Consider the following 16,957-nt stretch of genomic DNA (forward strand, 5'->3'; position numbering starts at 1 on the left):
TTAAAAGCACTTGTGCTTCTGAAAAAAAAAGGAATGATGTTTTCTGATTGACAATAATGCACATGTGCATAAAATTGCACACACAAAAAGACAAACTAAAGCTACATAAATTAAAGTACTTTCTCCAGATGCACAGAGGTCACTGCAGCTGCACCTCCAACAAGTTCCATCCTGAGAAGCCAGAGGAGCTGAGCAGAGGTCAGGCGGGTTCGGAGGTTAAGCCTGTTGCCTCTGACATCAGTTTCCTGGACATACACACTGATTACAGGCCTGAACACGAAGACAGCAGTGAGCTCATTTTGTACTCTGCACATGTAATGTGTCCAATCTGCTGCTCAAACTCACTTTTAAACCACGAGGCAGGAAACATCGTGATTGACTGCAGGGGAGCTGGAGCAGATCAGTGCCTGATTTCATGCTCCCCTGTTTATATTATGAAATCTTTTTGCTGTGGGGAGGGGGGGGGGGGGGGGGGCTCTGTGCAGCCCTGCTGGTTTTGCTCTCTCGTGTAACTGTTAAACTTACACACCTCAGCTTTTATGTTTTATGAGTAAAGAACTAAAAATTAAAATATATTGTTGCCGCTTCAAGGTAAAAATCAAAATAAAATAAGGGATCAAATGTAGTGCTCCAAGTAAAGGGAGGACACATTAAAATAAATAAATAAAAGCTTTGCTTCATGATCTACTTTTTAAAATTTTTTATTGTTGTTATATAGCTGGTGTCTCCCATTTTCTTGCACAATCTGGGCCCTGAGGTCCCAGAGGGATCCGCCTGGAGAAAGTTGACTGTGTTAAAACATACTTATGGGATCATCAAGTTTTAATTTCAGTTAAACGGTTTTTTAGAATTTCTCAAACTTGATCTGAGTGTTGGTTTTTATACAGCACTGCAAATAGTTCTTGCCTAATAATTATATGACCTTAATCTTATTTTGCTGTCCTAGTCAAGCAGTCTCTAATGTGGATTTTATTACGACTGCATATTAAGCACATTATGTATCCATAATTACTTTTAGTATAGCTTATTAATCCTGTAATATTCAAAGACTGCGTCTGATGTGAAAATTTTCTTTACTTTCTTTACTTTTTCCTGAGCTGCTGCTTTATGTGTGCTCTCTCTTTGCAGAAGGCTTGTCTGGGTCAAAGTTGAGCGAACAGCTTTGCTTCTTCTTGTGCTGATATCTGCTGCCCTCTGCTGCCCTCTGCTGTCCATCAGTCTGAATGCTTTTGCACCGCAGCAACAGGTACAAATATCGACACAAACGACAGGCATTTCAAGTTATTTATTACTGTTCATATTTTTGGTTTTTCCCACCACCACATGCCGTGCGTTGTCCTGTACGAACAGAGATTATTTCCTTCACGATAATCTCCGATTCCCTGACAAAAAGGAGCGTGACACCCAGAGGGCAGCGGGTGTTGTAATCTGTCTGGATTGCATTTTCATCCAAATCAAAATCATCTGACAGATATTTCAGAAATAAACATCTTGCGCCCTCTGTGAGGTTGAATAAGTCTTCTGTTTGCGCTTTCTGAGTGGCTTTTTAGTGGCACCGTCCAGCTCCTATTTAGCCAGATGGCTTCCTCCGTCAATCCCCAGTCACAATCAAGATTAAGATTACCACACACACACACACACACACACACACACGCAGTAATTAAATATTCAGATGATGATATAACACAGAATCTGCTGCAGTTGCTGCGTTACAACCGAAGCTTAAGTTATTAAAGTGAGCCATGGATCGCAGAAATTCCAGGTTAGAGGAGAGATGGGGATTAAAGTATTTTTACCTCAGTGCCACATATCCACAGCGCTCCTCGGAAACAGAGAGGAGGAAGAAGACAGAAGCGAGGCAAAGAGGATGGAGTGAGAGCAGGAAGGGAGGGCAGATTGAAGAGGATAGAGAGAGAGAGAGAGCCCTGATGTCACCAGGCTTGCTTAGTGTTTCTTGGTGTGCATCAGCCGTAGACATCTCCTGCCTTTCCGTCCTCTGAGGTGCTGGTTTCAGGGCCCTCTGGGCCACCCAGCATGAAGCAGGCACCATGGGCTTTCTGGAAAACTACCAGGAGATTGACCCTGTCACTTTGAACCTTTGCATCCTTATTGCCAGCTACGTTATCTTGCTCCTCGTCTTCCTGATATCTTGTATAATGTATGACTGCCGGGGCAAAGATCCTACTAAGGAGTACGCCCCGGACCCACAGCCCACTCAGTCTCCCATCAGGCTGGTGGTGATGCAGAGCTCTACAGCACCTGTGGGACGGTGGGACACAGCCAACATGATCACCACCTACCACGAACCGTCACATTCAGACTTCAGGGAGAAGAAGAGCACGATGGTTTGAGTGAAACTTACCTCTGTTTATACCCGGCTCCTTTTTGTACACACATTGCTTTTTACATTTTTCTGGGGCTTTTTTTTTTGTTTGTTTGTTTGTTTTTTGCTGGGACAATGCTGGGATTTGACCTACACAGGACCAAACTTGGACGGTGAGTGAGAGTGACATGTGTTGATGTCTTTAAGCACTGTGTGCATGCAGGTGAAATCCCTCTTTATCTCAAGGATCTCAAGGCAAAGCCCGCAGTCACCTCTGAAAAGGAACTGTGAAGAGCAGAAAGAGAGGTTTAAGATTCAGGTTTGCAGTGGAGGAGAAATGAATGATCTTACACAAGAGAAATACTTGATGTCTGTGGACTTTGCACCTCTTCTCCATATAAAACAATCTTTACTACATTGAAATCCAAGGTGCGGTGCTCATGATTGGCTGTTGCTCAGGGATCAATGCTGAATAATTGGTTAAGGCTGGACTAACTGTAAAGCTTTGCATAACTCAAGGAAATATGAAAGGTGGACAGAAAGCTAAAGGTGCTCTCGTCCAGTTCCCGACCCGACACACGTCCCACCTGCATTAAAAGTTCAGTTTAAAAGTTGTCCATCATAAATGTTTGGGTAAGATTAATGAGCACAAAGCAGCGGTTAAGCCTCAAGTGTTTCCTGTTGTCTCATCCATCGCTGAAGAGCAGATAAGGTGTATCAAGTCTGCAGAAAGCAAACACTCGAGTTGGAGCATAAGTGACGCTCGTGATAGTTTTGTTTATCGAGCAAACAGAGCACGGAGCTGCAGTGGTGCTGAAAGAGCGAGAGAGTGAATAAACTCAACTGAGGTTTTTATGATTGATTTCACCTCCGATGCACTCTGACTGCACTCTGTCGATGGCTTTTACCACTACTCAACTTTGATTCTGCTTTCATGCTCCATCTGACTGTGATCGAACTTTCGTTTCAGCGATTTCAGGTCATTCGTTTAGGTCCTCCTGTGTGCTTTTCATTAATTTAACTGGTTTTTTTTTTTAACATTATAATATGGGCGATAATAGACAGGGCTGAGATTTAAGATGTTCAACACAGTACACGGTGTAACGGGGGCCTCTTGGTGTCATTTCCCGGAGATCACTCTAGAATCAAAAATATCACAAAAGTTTAAAATACGCCAGATCCAATTAAATATTGCAAATGCCCTTAAAGTAAATATATCAGCAGCGAGCTTTCTTACCACTCTTACCACTGATTATTGCTTTTGTTGTGCTGTGGGCATGTGATGTTGATTCTAGCTGGTGATGGGCCTTCATCAGCAAGACTCCTTCAGAGATTAATCAGATCTGGCCGGTGTTCATATTCTGGGTGGTTGTTTTCATACATCAGTGAGTCAAAAGATATTCACTATACTTACTGATCAATGTCGCTTTCTCCTCTCATTCTTTGTATTTATTTAAACATATTTTCTGCAGCACTTTCCTCTTACTGATCAACTTTATCTTTCCATAATTACATAGACAAAAAAAATGAATTAATGGGTGATGTTTGCAGTTATAGTTTAAAGTGAGAAGCTGAAGGAAGAAGCGTACAATCCAGTAAGAACCCATTACAGGCACGCTGTAAAATAACAGTTAAGAACTGGAAAATCTGTCTGTATTTTACTGTCATTTGGGGACATTTCTTTCAGTGCTGTTTATTGAGGTTTACATGCATCAGTCATGGTTTCAATTTACTTTACAGACACAAATGCACACAGATGTCTATGATTTAACCGTTTACTGTAGGACACGGTACAAAATGAAAGGAAATAAAATTCAATTTGGAAACAAGGAAACTAGCCGCCCTGTTCCCTGATTATTCCAGACGCTGTGATTACAGCTCCCAGTTTGTGCTGCCAGCTCAGAAATAGCCGCGTCTGAGTCTGGATCTGGAGTCTGGATGATTCTCAGTGTAATCCTGGTTCTTCTAAGAAATGTGCCATAAACAGTTTGCATTCATAAAAGAGGTCAACAGAATTCTCTGTACAGGTAAAGGCTGGCCAAACATATGGTAAATATACAATTGCTCAAATAATATGCTCAGATGACATTTTCTCTGCTTCATGCAGAAAGTTTTGTTTTAATCTTGAGCGTCTAAATCCAATTATATATTAGATAATTAAATTAATTTGCCTGATGAAAAATTTAATTAACAATTTCTTTAATTATTTTTTTATGAGTCAAGAGACAACAACACCAGTTATTTTACTACTTAAACAATAATTTGGAACATGAATATTAATTGCTATAAGCCAACTCTTAACACTGTTCTCATCCACATAGTCACTGGAAACCACATCACACAACACCCAACAACAGCCAACAATCAAAGCCCAAAAACAACAGAACTCTGATCACAACACTCCCACATGAACAGATAACATCTACGCTACATTAACAGTCCCGCGAGTCATTGCTCTCAATCTTAGAATATGTACGCTTTATTAATGAGGCCAAATTATTTTTCTCTACTGCTGTTTCCTCAGCTCATGGACACGCTGGCACAATTAAAGCAGACTGAGCTCTCATTCTTAATATTTGTTGTAGTACAATAGGCGTTGACCTTTGACACCCCTGTGTGTAAGAACAGAACAGAACAGCAGCCGTGCATTGAGGCTCGCAGTAATCCTGCCTTTGTGCTTTCCATTACAGAGTGCGGCAGGCTCAGCTTGATAGATGCAAGATTAATTAAGTTGGGTACGGAAAATGCTGCAGCAGGATCGCTCCTGACCTAAATACTTGGTTTAGTTTTGCTTTGCTGATCTGGGGCGACCGTGGCTCGGGTGGTACACGTAGACCGGTTGTCCACTGTTAGCAAGGTTCGATCTCTGTACCCTCTTCATGGAAAACTGTCCCTGAATTGCTCCTAATGGGAGATCAATGTGAGAAACCTTCTAAAGTGCTTTGCAAAAATCACTGGGATTTAAAGGTGTGTGTGTACTTACATGATCATTCATAGCACAGTAGATAGTTCTAGGTATGATTTCAGGAAGACAGGATAAAGGAAAATAAGCTGTTCTGTGTTTGTTACATTGTATTTAATGACACGTTGCTCTGCGTGTGTTTTATTTGCCTTCGTGCCACATGAGCACAACTGTGACACCACAAGTAAAGGGAGCTGCTGGCTTGATGACAGACAGCAGAGTGTAGGGTAATGCTCTGCTCAGGGTCAAACTGAAGTCCTCTGATGGGAAACTTTAATGTTTCTATTAAAGTTCTGCAAAAAGTGTGACACAGTTTATGTTTTAACTGAAAAAGCAGACTCAGCTGTAACGGAAGGCTGAGTGAGTCATAAAACCTGAAAATATTTGAGGTGATTTTAGAAACACGTTCATCTGACTGTAATCAAAAGGGACATGAAGAGATTAGGTCATCGATCTAAAATAAAATAAGGCAACTGTTTTCCTTATTTATTCTTAGTTCTACAGTGATGGATATATACTGGAATATTTTCTTAATTCCGTTAATGTGCCATGAAAATACTAACTTATTGCATTCCCACACAAGTTTTTACAGTTAGCCTGTTTAGCTAATGTGACATTCCAGTAATGTCTTCCACACTGATTTCCTTCCCACCCCTTACTGGAAATTACCCAAGGATTCTGCATTCTACCATGAAACAGTAAACCACTTACAAAGCTGTTTAACCTCATGTCACATGTGCACATAAAGCCTCTTTTATTCCAAGGGCACTCCCACCTATATGTTTCTCCTACAAGACAAATCTACTAAGAGCTAAGAGCCATACAGTCACTTTGGTTATCCTCTAATCCTGCATTAGTATTTACGTGGGGAGGATTGCTTAGTTCTTCCACTCTGGGTTCTCGGCAGGAAATTCTTTTGTAGAAAGTGAAAGGTCACCGAGTGCGTTTTAAATACTGTGAGCACACCTGACCCCTGAGTTATCAGGGAGATTAGATAGTGTGGGCTTTAGAAACTGTGGTTGTTCATACATTTGCAGAAACCTATGGAGTCGGCCCGAGGCTGAGCAAACTGAGAAATAAAAAAAGGAGCTTTGTGTTAGCTGGTTTTACAGACAAGCAGAAGTAAAATGGGAGGCTGGCCTTGGTATCAGATGAATAGCACAGACAATCTGGCATCAAGGGCTTGGGAAGCGTACTGATGTGCCCTGGCTCAATGAGGAAACAAGGAACAGGTGTGCAGGGACTGGAAATGACCAGCAAAGCAGGAAACGCTGAAGTTCACGCCACGTGTTTGGGCAAATATCTCCATGTTTACAACTTTCAATTTTATTTATAGCGCCAAATCACAACAAACAGTCACCTTAAGGCGCTTTATATTATAAGATATAGACCCTACAATAATTACAGAGAAAACCCAACAGTCAAAACGACCCCCTATGATATATGAGCAAGCACCTGGCGACAGTGGGAAGGAAAAACTCCCTTTTAACAGTTAGAAACCTCAGCCTGTTACAGCAGCAGCTCCTCGGCCCACGTTTTAGTTTTTAAGCCTATAGCCAGTTATAAACAGTTTGTTAGTGTGTAGTACCTATCCCTTCTGCCCTGCTATTGTTTTTCTCGTGCTAGTGCTATGAAGGAGACAACAGGGGACACAAAAGGAACAGGAGACGGAGAAGAGCATGGAAAGAGATCCACAGACCGACTCTCCCATCCGTCCTCATGGGGAATGTTCATTCCATGCTCGAAACTCTAGCGGGAGGGCAGCCTTATGTGCTTTACAGAGACGTGGCCAAAGGACTGTATATCAGAAAACAACAGCAGCTTCAGCGGCTTCCTGACGATCCGTGCGGACAGAGACACAAAGCAAGCGGTCAGAGGAAAGGAGGGTCTGGCTCTGCTTGTGAACAACGAACGGTGTAACCCGGTGCACGTGACAGTCAGGGAGCGTGTTTGTGACAAGGAAATTGAACTTCTTGCTGCTAGTTTAAGGCCCTACTACCTGGCACGTGAGTTTACTATGGTGGTCGCCATTGTTGTTTACATTCCGCCGTCCGCACGTGCTGAATCGGCTTGCGATGTAGTACTCGTGATTATCGCGAGACTACAAGGAAAATACCCACACTCATTTTTTCTCATCTCGGGAGATTTTAACCACGTCTCCCTTTCAAGCACATTACTAACATTCAAACAGTTCGTGGGCTGCCATACGACGGGAGGAAAAACGCTGGATCTTTTGTATGCTGTGAAGGATGCATACGAAGTCACGTCACTACCCCCCCACCCCCACCCCAATCGTGACTCTGACCACAATCTTATTCACCTCTCCCCCACCCACACCCCCGTAGTCAAAAAGCTGCCTGTTATTTTTAAGACTGTGAAATGCTGATTCAGGGATGCAGAGGAATCTCTACAGGGATGCTTAGAGCTTACAGACTGGGATGTTTTCTGTGACTGTCAATCTGCCATAAAGTGGTTCCAATGTTTCTGAGTGCTTTTATGTGTAATGCCTTTGCTTATTATGGTAAATAGACTGCAGTCATCATGATTTATGAAGGGCTTATATATAAAATGAAGAAATAACCTGTTTTTCAAGAATCTTTAGGAGTCTGTGTTATTGTACCTACATTATAATCAATCCTGTGCCTTTGGCCACTTAAAATATCTTTATAGAACTGTGATGTTATATTTGTTGTGATTTCTGCAGCCTTCTGAGCTAGATTTGTTTAAAAAGGCATTTTTAATGTCAATGACAGTTTATACATTGATAAAAAAATCAATATATAAAAGTCACTTTGCCAAAAAGTGAGTGCAGCTTCTACCTTGTGATAGAAATGCTGTTTCTCACTCAAAATGACCCGTGTACAAGAAGGGGCAAAACAGGTTATACTTCCTGAGAAGGTTAAAATCCTTCAACATCTGCAGACCAGTCCTGCTTACCTTCTACCAGACTGTGGTGGTGAGTGCACTGTTCTTTGGTGTGGTGTGCTGGGGGGAGGGGGCTCGCTCTAGAGACAGGAACAGAGTGGATAAGCTCATAAAGAGGGCAAGCGCCTCAATCAACCACTAACTTCAATGCACAGTTGTATATAGTATTTATATTTATGTTGTGTATATAGCTCTTATATTGTGTATGTAATATTCTTAGTCCCATAGTATTTATATTGTGTCCTTATAGCATTGTATATTGTATTAGTGTTAACTGCTGCTGCTGTAACAAAGCAATTTCCTGCAAGGGATCAATAAAGTTTTATTCTATTCTATTCTGAATCCAGTCATTGCTCTCACGGTGACACGAGTAGGTGCAAATTGATACAGCTGCACCTGTGATTCAAGAGTGCAGGTTACACAGTGGGAGAAACTCCATCCAAGTGAGAAGGTGACCAGTGCAAGTCACACACAGGCAAACTCAGCCTGTGGACAGGAAGTCACCCTGTGCTGCTGTGACAGGCTGCCAGCCTGCAGCTCTTAGGTTCAGTGTCAATGATGTTAGCGATGCAGAAAAACAGAAAAGCAGAACTGAAGCCAGAAGACACTGTCCTCTGACACATGGCCTCTGGTACTCTCCCATTGTCCACCGCGCACAATGAGCTGTTTCCCTTTGTCTGGATCAATCCCATTCTCTGCTCTCACTGGTACAGTAAGGCTTTTATTTACTGTGACAGGCTACACCCAAGAAGGGTGTACAATTTCTGACATGCAGCATAGCCAAATTTTCTGTGGTATCTCTTGAAGCTAGAAAATGTGCACAGAAAACATGGCATGAATGGTCTCAGCCTTAAAGCAGAGCGCACAGCATGAACTTCATTAAGCCGAAGGATTTCACTTTGGTCTTACATAAACAGTCTTATAGCTAAGAGGCACTTGTCAAGTTGTGGCGCTATTATGTAACAAGGCTGTTACAATGTGATACTGTGTGTACGCTTCACTCTGTGGCTGTGTCAGTCTGACTGCTGCAGCATCATAAGAAATTATTCTAGCATGCATAATACAATTCCTTACAGGAGTCTGTTTTTAAGCCTACTATAAAATCTGTCACATGGTTAATAGTTGCAAAAAAAGAAGAAAAAAAAAGAAGAAAGAACTGAAAATGAGTTAAAGCATTGCTTACTAAGATTTCATGGTGATTGCATGCTGTGGGCACAACAGCTGAGGTCAGTAATGCATCCTCCATCTGAGCAGAACTTCCTGCAGAGCATGTTTTGTTTCACAGAACAGCAGCAGGCTGAAGGTGTGCAATCTGACATAATATGGCAAAAACCAGTCAGAAAATAAAATCACCTGAGAACGAGCCTTTCTGTCTGAGTTACATGAGACATTTCAACAAATGTTTCAAGTCACTGTTTTTATACAACTGTAAAATAAAATTAATAGCTTGCCATTTCCCCCTTATGTCTGCTGTTACCGGCCAAACAGTTACTAATAAACTAAAGATTAATGATGGAAGAGGATGGATAAGAGCCATTTTTCATTTTTTAATGACTTCTGGCAGAGCTGTAAAGTGTTGGTGAATCATTAATTAACTGTTAATAGAGCCCTATGCGTCTTAGAAGGTGGCATTATATCAACACCATGTGAAAAGACTATTTATGTGTCTGTTTTTTTTTTTTTTTTTTCATTATTTTTATTTCTAGACATTGCCATAAACTGTGCCATTGTCAATATTTAGCTGTCAACCAAAAATGATACACCTCTACAGAACTACACCCACCTAGCAGCCGATTGGCCGTTTTTCCGGCTCAGTGGCTGCTCATTGGCTCATGCCGTTGCCACTCGACATCTCGCCACTGCTGGTCTGTGGGGCTCTAAAAGAAATCATATTTTTTGTGAAGCGGCTCAGCGGGGAGCAGCGTGTTATTGACCGGCGGGGCTGCTTATTTGCGGGGGTCTTTTTCGTTTGTCCTGGCTGCCGGGGGGCGGGGTGCTCATGGATCTTTCTAGCTTAAAGAAGAGGCAGTGAGTCAGTATTAGCTGCAGAATGGTATTAAGAAAAAGACTAAAATGGTGCCCTTTGTAGCGGCAGTATTAATGTTACCGGTGCCTTGTAGCCGAAGTGAAAGTTAGCGCATGATAGCAAAACGTTAGCCAACTAGCTAATGCTAGGCCTTCCGTTTCCTTTGACTTGTCAGGACAGTTTATTGTTTTATCCCTCCCTCGTTAAAGCTGGACTTTTGCTCTTTACTTTGTTGGCCCTGGTCCATTTTTTCGTTGCTTCCCGCAGTTAAAAAAAATGAAGAGCTTGAACAGCTTTCAGAGGTATGTCAAAGCGGAAATCATAGATAAAAATGCCGTTTTGGTTGTGTTTTGGATAAAATTACAGATACTACAGGGACATTTTAATGCCACTGATAATGTGACATACTTTTATAAAGCACGCAGTGGAGGTTAGTTTCCTGTTTTGTACAAACAAAAGGAAGTTTAGAGCCTGTAAATTTCGAAAGAAAATCCAAAGAAGGATAAACTAATCTTTAAACAGTGACTTAAGAAAAATGCCGAGACCTGAGGATTTGTAGAGTTGTGTTATTTAAATTTGAATATCTTTTGGTTTGGGGACTGTTAATAGGACAGAATAAGCATTTTAAATTATATTTTTCTGCCATTTTTATAAACCAAGTTGACAGATTTTCAGTTATAAATTCAGTGGCATGTGCTGCGTCCTTTAGGGGTTACCACATCGGATCAATAGCCTCCATCTCACCCTATGCCATGCTTTCACTTCTGTTACACCAAACCTCACTTCACTTAATCTGTGAATCTTCTCTGTGGTCTTCTGCTTTTATTTCTGCTTGGCAGTTCCAATATAGGCTCTTTCCCATGTCTGATGTAATTAAACGCACCTTTTTCCCCCCTCTGAAAAGCCCTGAATCTGAACAGTGGGCCTGTTGTTAAAGCTACGGTGTGCCATAACTTTAATGTTTTGTTCCGTTTGTTTGTGTGTGTGTTTCAGGTTCATGAACAGACGGGCCTCTGCCAACTGCCGCTACCAGCCCACCTGCTATGAGCATGCTGCAAACTTCTACACTCATGCAGTGAGTAGCTCCAAACTGTTTGTGTCTGTGATCTCACAGTTACTCTACATCACTAATTGACAGTGTCTTAATAATCATTTTTTTGTGATTTTATGTCATCCTTGTAGCTCCTCATTGTGCCAGCCTTTGTGGGGATGACGTTGCTGCACTGTCTGTCGGACAACCGCTGGGAGAGGATCACGGCCTGGGTTTACGGCATGGGCCTGTGTGCCCTCTTCCTGGTCTCCACTGTGTTTCATATCATCACCTGGAAGAAGAGTCACATGAGGTGCGGACTGATGTCACCTATCCCACGAATAGCCCTGGATGTTTGTCTCTGACATAGTTTTGTTGCATCCTGCATGCAAGGAGCAGTTCCAAAGCGGAGCGTTTAGTCTGCACGGGGTCTTTTATTTTGAAAATTGACAGGCTTCTCTGTGCCATTTCTCCAATTTCATGCCCTCATCATCTGCTCTGTGCAGACCCAGTAGACCCAGCGCTATTTTAAGCGCTGCAGAGAGACCCTTATGGGCCACTTCTGAAATGTGCTGCTGCTCATCTTGTGTAATGGCAGATATTGTCTTGAGTGAATGTTCTTGTAAAAGCATTCATACATGCACTCATTCACATCTTCCTGCCTATGTAAAGACCTGTATGTTGTGAGCTTATTGGGAAAACCACTTTTGGAAACTCCTTTGTGTTTTGTGGTTATTAAAGAATTAAATCATGACGATTTGTGTCAGCTAACTGTACAAAAACAACATCAAGACATTGTTTTTATTCTGGAGGCAATATTAGAACTAATGTTGCTTTAGAGAAAATTTTATTGGGCTTTACTAATATCTAACATCTGCTAACATCTAACACTAGACTTATTAAGTCGTTTCTGTGTTTGTGCTGATAAAATACCAGAAAAATACCCTCAAAACAATATTTTTAACACTAAATGTTTGACATGTAAGCTTTGTTTTTTTTCACTTCAGATTTTGGTTTTCTTATGAAATTGAGTGCACTGTCAGATTCACAGCAATGGACCGTTTCCTGCTGCGAGATGTTGATCTGGTGTGCGGGCTCACACGTTCCGTCTTCTGCTTTGTTCACTCTTTGCGTCATGCTTTTTTTTTTTTTTTTTTTTTTTTGTGTTTCCTGCTCAGACAGTGATTTCTGTACACTTGCAAACTACACACTGTTCGTATGGAAACACAATCTCACTTCCTGTTAATCAGAAGGGTTTCCCCATATATGAACATGCAAATGATGGTTTGTGAAAAAGGCATTAACCTGTGTGTCATCTGTTTCAGGTCAGTGGAACATTGTTTTCACATGTGTGACAGAGTGGTTATCTACTTCTTCATTGCTGCCTCCTACTCACCTTGGTGAGTGTCAGACAGAGGACAGGATATGCTCACTGGGGCTTAAGTCATACACGGGGGTCTAATTTGGATTTTTTTTTTCCTCATCTTTATTCAGGTTGAACCTGCGTGAACTCGGCCCCCTTGCAGCGCACATGCGCTGGTTTGTGTGGCTCATGGCTGCTGCTGGAACCGTTTATGTCTTCAACTATCACGAAAAGTGAGTCAATTACAGGGGACTCACCAAGAAGAAATTTTATTTCTTCACTTCTCCACTGCCTGATATTGTCTACATGTTCCTCATCCTGCCATGGGGCACGACACAGAATGTTTGGGGGGGTTTAGCACCAGGACGTTAGCAGCAGATCCTTTTGGTCCTGTGGGTTAGCAGTGTTGGGCTGCCATTTTTTTGAGTCTTGTTCTGCTGTATCTTGCGATTGCTGGATTGGAGGTTGGGTTGAGGTCTTGAGCTTTTGTTCATGTTCCCTGAGCTGTCTTGTAATGTGATGAGTCACAGTGCCATGCTCAGGGAGGCTGCTGCCATCGGGGAGTGTTATTCTGCAAACATAGTGTCAAAGTGGGAATGTCAGGACCCAAGCTTCCCAGCAGAACATTTGCATTGGTGTGATCAGTAATTTGATCATTGTTATGTACTTCACCTGTCAGTGGCTTTAGCTGCTTGTGCTATAATAACTTGTACTGTTCTTGCACACATTCTTCTGGACACCCCCTGGATCAGATTACATTTGCAGCTTACATCTTAGACATGTTACATGTTAGCCTAAAGTCACATCTGACTTGAGTTCTCTCCTATCTCAGAAGACATGCTGAACCTACAGGAAGTAATCACAGTGCTTCAAAACTGGTTACATCATACGCCACAAAAATCTACACTCGCACCACCCTGAAAATCAGTTTGACTTGACTTTGTCACTTCCTCCATCTTCTGCCTGTGTCTGTTGACTGTTTGCTTTTCAACAGACCTGATTGGATCTTGTAGATTTGTACAGGCATTCAGGCGGGTTTGACGAGCTGTGTCTGTTTCCATGTCATGGTAATGGGCCCCTATCGCCTTTCATGCCCTAACTAAATGTTGTCCCCTGTAGGCTGCCACAATACTAGCTGAACCAGACTGTCCCAACGAGGATAAACGGCCTTTTCTTTTTGCTGCTTTGTTTTTTGTCATTAAACCAGATCTTTTGGCTCATGTGTTTGATAAGATAAAGCAGCCTGAGTCAGACATACTTAAATGATTTCTTTAGGGACATTATATGAAAGCAGTGTGAAGATTTGTTGATCTAATACTTTGCTTAATGTCTCCCTGCCTCACTCATGTTTCACATTTCCTTGAATTTGCATCACATGGGCCTCGTAAACATGCTTGTTTTTTTTTTTTTGTCTCCACAGGTATAAACTTGTTGAGCTGGCCTTCTATTTGACAATGGGATTTTTCCCTGCATCTGTCGTGACAACAATGGTAATATATTTTGATTAATACAAGCACAGTCACATTCAGCTTATGTCTTAAACCGTCATCATCATTTCTTCCACTCAGCAGCTCAACACAACAGGCGGCTGCTGCAGGGTGGAGGTGTTAGGAGTGTCTTACTTCCTCCTTAGAGTGTTTGACAAGAGTTCACAGAAAAAAAACAATTTAAAGTTGGTTTTCTTTGTTTTATATAAATCATAAAACACAATCTTATATCTCATTAATCCTGTTCAGTGCATATTACATGTTTTATTTTACATAGACAGTGGATCTCAAACTAAAACCTTCTGATCCTGGACTCCCTGGACTTCTTTAATCCGATGTTAAATTCCTGTTCTGAGCCTGGTTCTGCCGGAGGTTTCTTCCTATTAAACTGTCACCACTGTCACAGGGGGTCGTCTCATCGTTGAGTTTTCTCTGTATTACTGTAGGATTTTTACCTTATAATATAAAATCCTTGAGGCGACTGTTGTGATTTGGCGCTATATAAATAAATGAAATTGAATTGAATTGCTAATATTTAATGAATCCTTTTGAAGAAAGTGTGTGTGAGTACTTCATACTCGATCATCCCGCAGTCAGTAATGCATTTCATACAGACAGGGAGCTGGAGATTATTTGCTTGCTACATGAATATATCACATTTCCCTTTATGTTGTGTTTCTGCAGAGTAACACCGACGGTCTTCACGAGGTGGCCTGCGGAGGACTCATCTACTGCCTCGGTGTGTTCTTCTTCAAGAGCGACGGCATCATCCCCTTCGCGCACGCCATCTGGCACGTGTTCGTGGCGCTGGCGGCGGCAGTGCACTACCACGCCATCTGGAAATACCTCTACAACGCTCCCAGCTCCGACACCCTCCTCAACCTGTGACCACGACCCCGGACTGGACGCTTCCTGTCCCGCCACCTCGTGCTCTTGAGCCGAGCGCGGCGACTCCCTCAACTGCCCACCAAAGCTGCAACGACAGCCGTAAGGTTTACGAAAATAATGACCATGAATTGTTTACCGTTTTCTAACGCGGACAACAGATTTTTCAGCCAATGAACAAAAGTTACTTTCATAGCTATTTTGTAAAAAAAAAAAAAAAACTTTGACAGTGAGGAAGGGAACTTTTGAACTTTTACACTTGCTATTGACCTTGGCACATTAATAAGTATTTGAATGAGTATTTGAGAAATTTGATAGCCGTCTTTTGTATCACTTGAAGTAAGTCACATTCAACATTTGGGGTTATTTGAGTGTCAAAACTCAGAGATTGATCCTTTCGGGTGTTTTGAAGATGAGGAATATCGAATGAGGTGCTAAAAATCAGCTCTGATCAGTATCTCTTATGATGTTATATCAGATGCTAGCGTTGATGTAGGAGCTGAATTTAAGGAAAACCATGTTTTTATTAATCCAACCACACATTCGATGCCAAAAAAAAAAAAAAAAAGACATTGTAAACCCTCCGCAGTAGTTGATACACATTTAAAGTGTGTAAAGTAAGTCAGTGCTACATTGTGTTCTGCTGATACAGTTTTTATTCTTTCTGTAAAGTTACAGTGATGTTTTTTAACCCATCTGACTTACATTTGCACTTTTTTTTTGTTTTGTTGAATGCACGTCGCTTTGTTTCTGCAACCAGAAGCAGTTTTCAGAGAACCAGTTTCTCCTGCGAGTACTTGGCGCCGCCTACTGGTGGGCAGGCATAAAGCAAGCGATTCATACCATTTCAGTGCGACTCAGGCGAGGTGGGGGTTTTTTGTTAATGAGCCAAACAAGAGAGAGATCAGTTGAGGCGGTATAACGAGACAGAATTTTTCCACTTTCTCTGTAATGTGAACAGTGTGTGTATGCATGACCTTTGTACTGTGGTCCAGTATTACATTTTTATTTCCACTGACCTCTCAGGTTTTGATTTGCACCTTGAGAACGAGCGGCGTTCCCTGTCTGCATTCTTTGGAAGGGATCAGTGGAAAAATCCTCATGTTCCCGTCTTTGTCTCATGCTGCTGGTTTTGTAAATTAGCTTCGTGGTTCCTGATTTGTACAGTGATAGTCCTGTTGCTTTCCTCTTAGTGATGTCTGGAACTGAATGATCACTTTTCTCCAATTTTTCCTTAACCACTGTTTTGTAATGTTTGTATATTCTCTTCTTTGTTGTGATGATGACATGCTCCTGGCCTTTGCAAGGGAGAAAAAAAAAAAAAAAGCTTCTCATATCTCCTGTTGGCTGTTAATGGTGCTGCATAACCATGAATGCTTCTCCACTGTACGAAATATCACCTTTCTGATGTGAGAATAAAAAATGAGAATACCCTACGTCTGTGCCTCCAGACCCTCATTCATAATGACCTTTTAAACTCACTTTGAACCGACTTTCTGGGTCAGTGTTGAATCCAGTTCTCATTAGATGTTCAGCATAAAAGAAACTAGAATCTTCCTTTATTGAGTTTCTAAGAGGGTTTAGAAAAGCACATCTTTAGCTGATGGCTGTAGTCGATAATGGATGTGTAGAACAAGACTTCCTGTTCTGTGTGTCAATCACTGTTTAAGGCTGCAGATAGATTTTACAAAGCTAAATCATAGACGGTAACTGAGGGTTTGAGGTACTCTTGCAAATGCAGTCCTTTTGTTAGCCACACAGGCCGTTTACCTGTAATCAGTTAACGCCTGCTCAAACGTGATTGGTCAACAGAACATGCGGACTGCAAATCACGTCCCCTTTGGACAGACTTTTATATTCATATACAGATTTTTGTAAATCAATTTCATGCACAAAGAAGTCATAATACCTACACCCTCAAAAATTATCATCAGAAAACATCTCTCCAATTAGCAG

The 16,957-nt window shown here is 41.7% G+C and overlaps 1 protein-coding gene across 2 annotated transcripts; it reads left to right on the forward strand.

The window, feature by feature from the left end:
* The first annotated feature begins 2,320 nt into the window (after positions 1-2,320).
* Positions 2,321-16,437, forward strand: mmd (monocyte to macrophage differentiation-associated). 2 transcript variants are annotated; one of them, XM_030735263.1, is made up of 7 exons: positions 2,321-2,496; positions 11,230-11,311; positions 11,419-11,579; positions 12,592-12,666; positions 12,761-12,862; positions 14,050-14,119; positions 14,801-16,437. In XM_030735263.1, the coding sequence occupies exons 1-7, from the start codon at positions 2,459-2,461 to the stop codon at positions 15,002-15,004; spliced, it is 732 nt and encodes a 243-aa protein (XP_030591123.1). In that variant the 5' UTR covers positions 2,321-2,458; the 3' UTR covers positions 15,005-16,437. The 2 variants fall into 2 exon arrangements, with proteins under 2 accessions (XP_030591123.1, XP_030591124.1); XM_030735264.1 differs by lacking the exon at positions 2,321-2,496 and adding an exon at positions 10,113-10,538.
* The last annotated feature ends 520 nt before the right edge of the window (positions 16,438-16,957 follow it).

This window comes from Archocentrus centrarchus, chromosome 8, assembly GCF_007364275.1.
Source record: "Archocentrus centrarchus isolate MPI-CPG fArcCen1 chromosome 8, fArcCen1, whole genome shotgun sequence".
In the NCBI taxonomy this organism is placed as follows: domain Eukaryota; kingdom Metazoa; phylum Chordata; class Actinopteri; order Cichliformes; family Cichlidae; genus Archocentrus; species Archocentrus centrarchus.

Coding starts and splice junctions, on each gene's coding strand:
- mmd (XM_030735263.1), top strand. CDS start 2,459: ATGCTGGGATTTGACCTACACAGGACCAAACTTGGACG. Junction 11,312..11,418: donor CAAACTTCTACACTCATGCA/GTGAGTAGCTCC, acceptor TCATCCTTGTAG/CTCCTCATTGTGCCAGCCTT. Junction 14,120..14,800: donor CATCTGTCGTGACAACAATG/GTAATATATTTT, acceptor GTGTTTCTGCAG/AGTAACACCGACGGTCTTCA.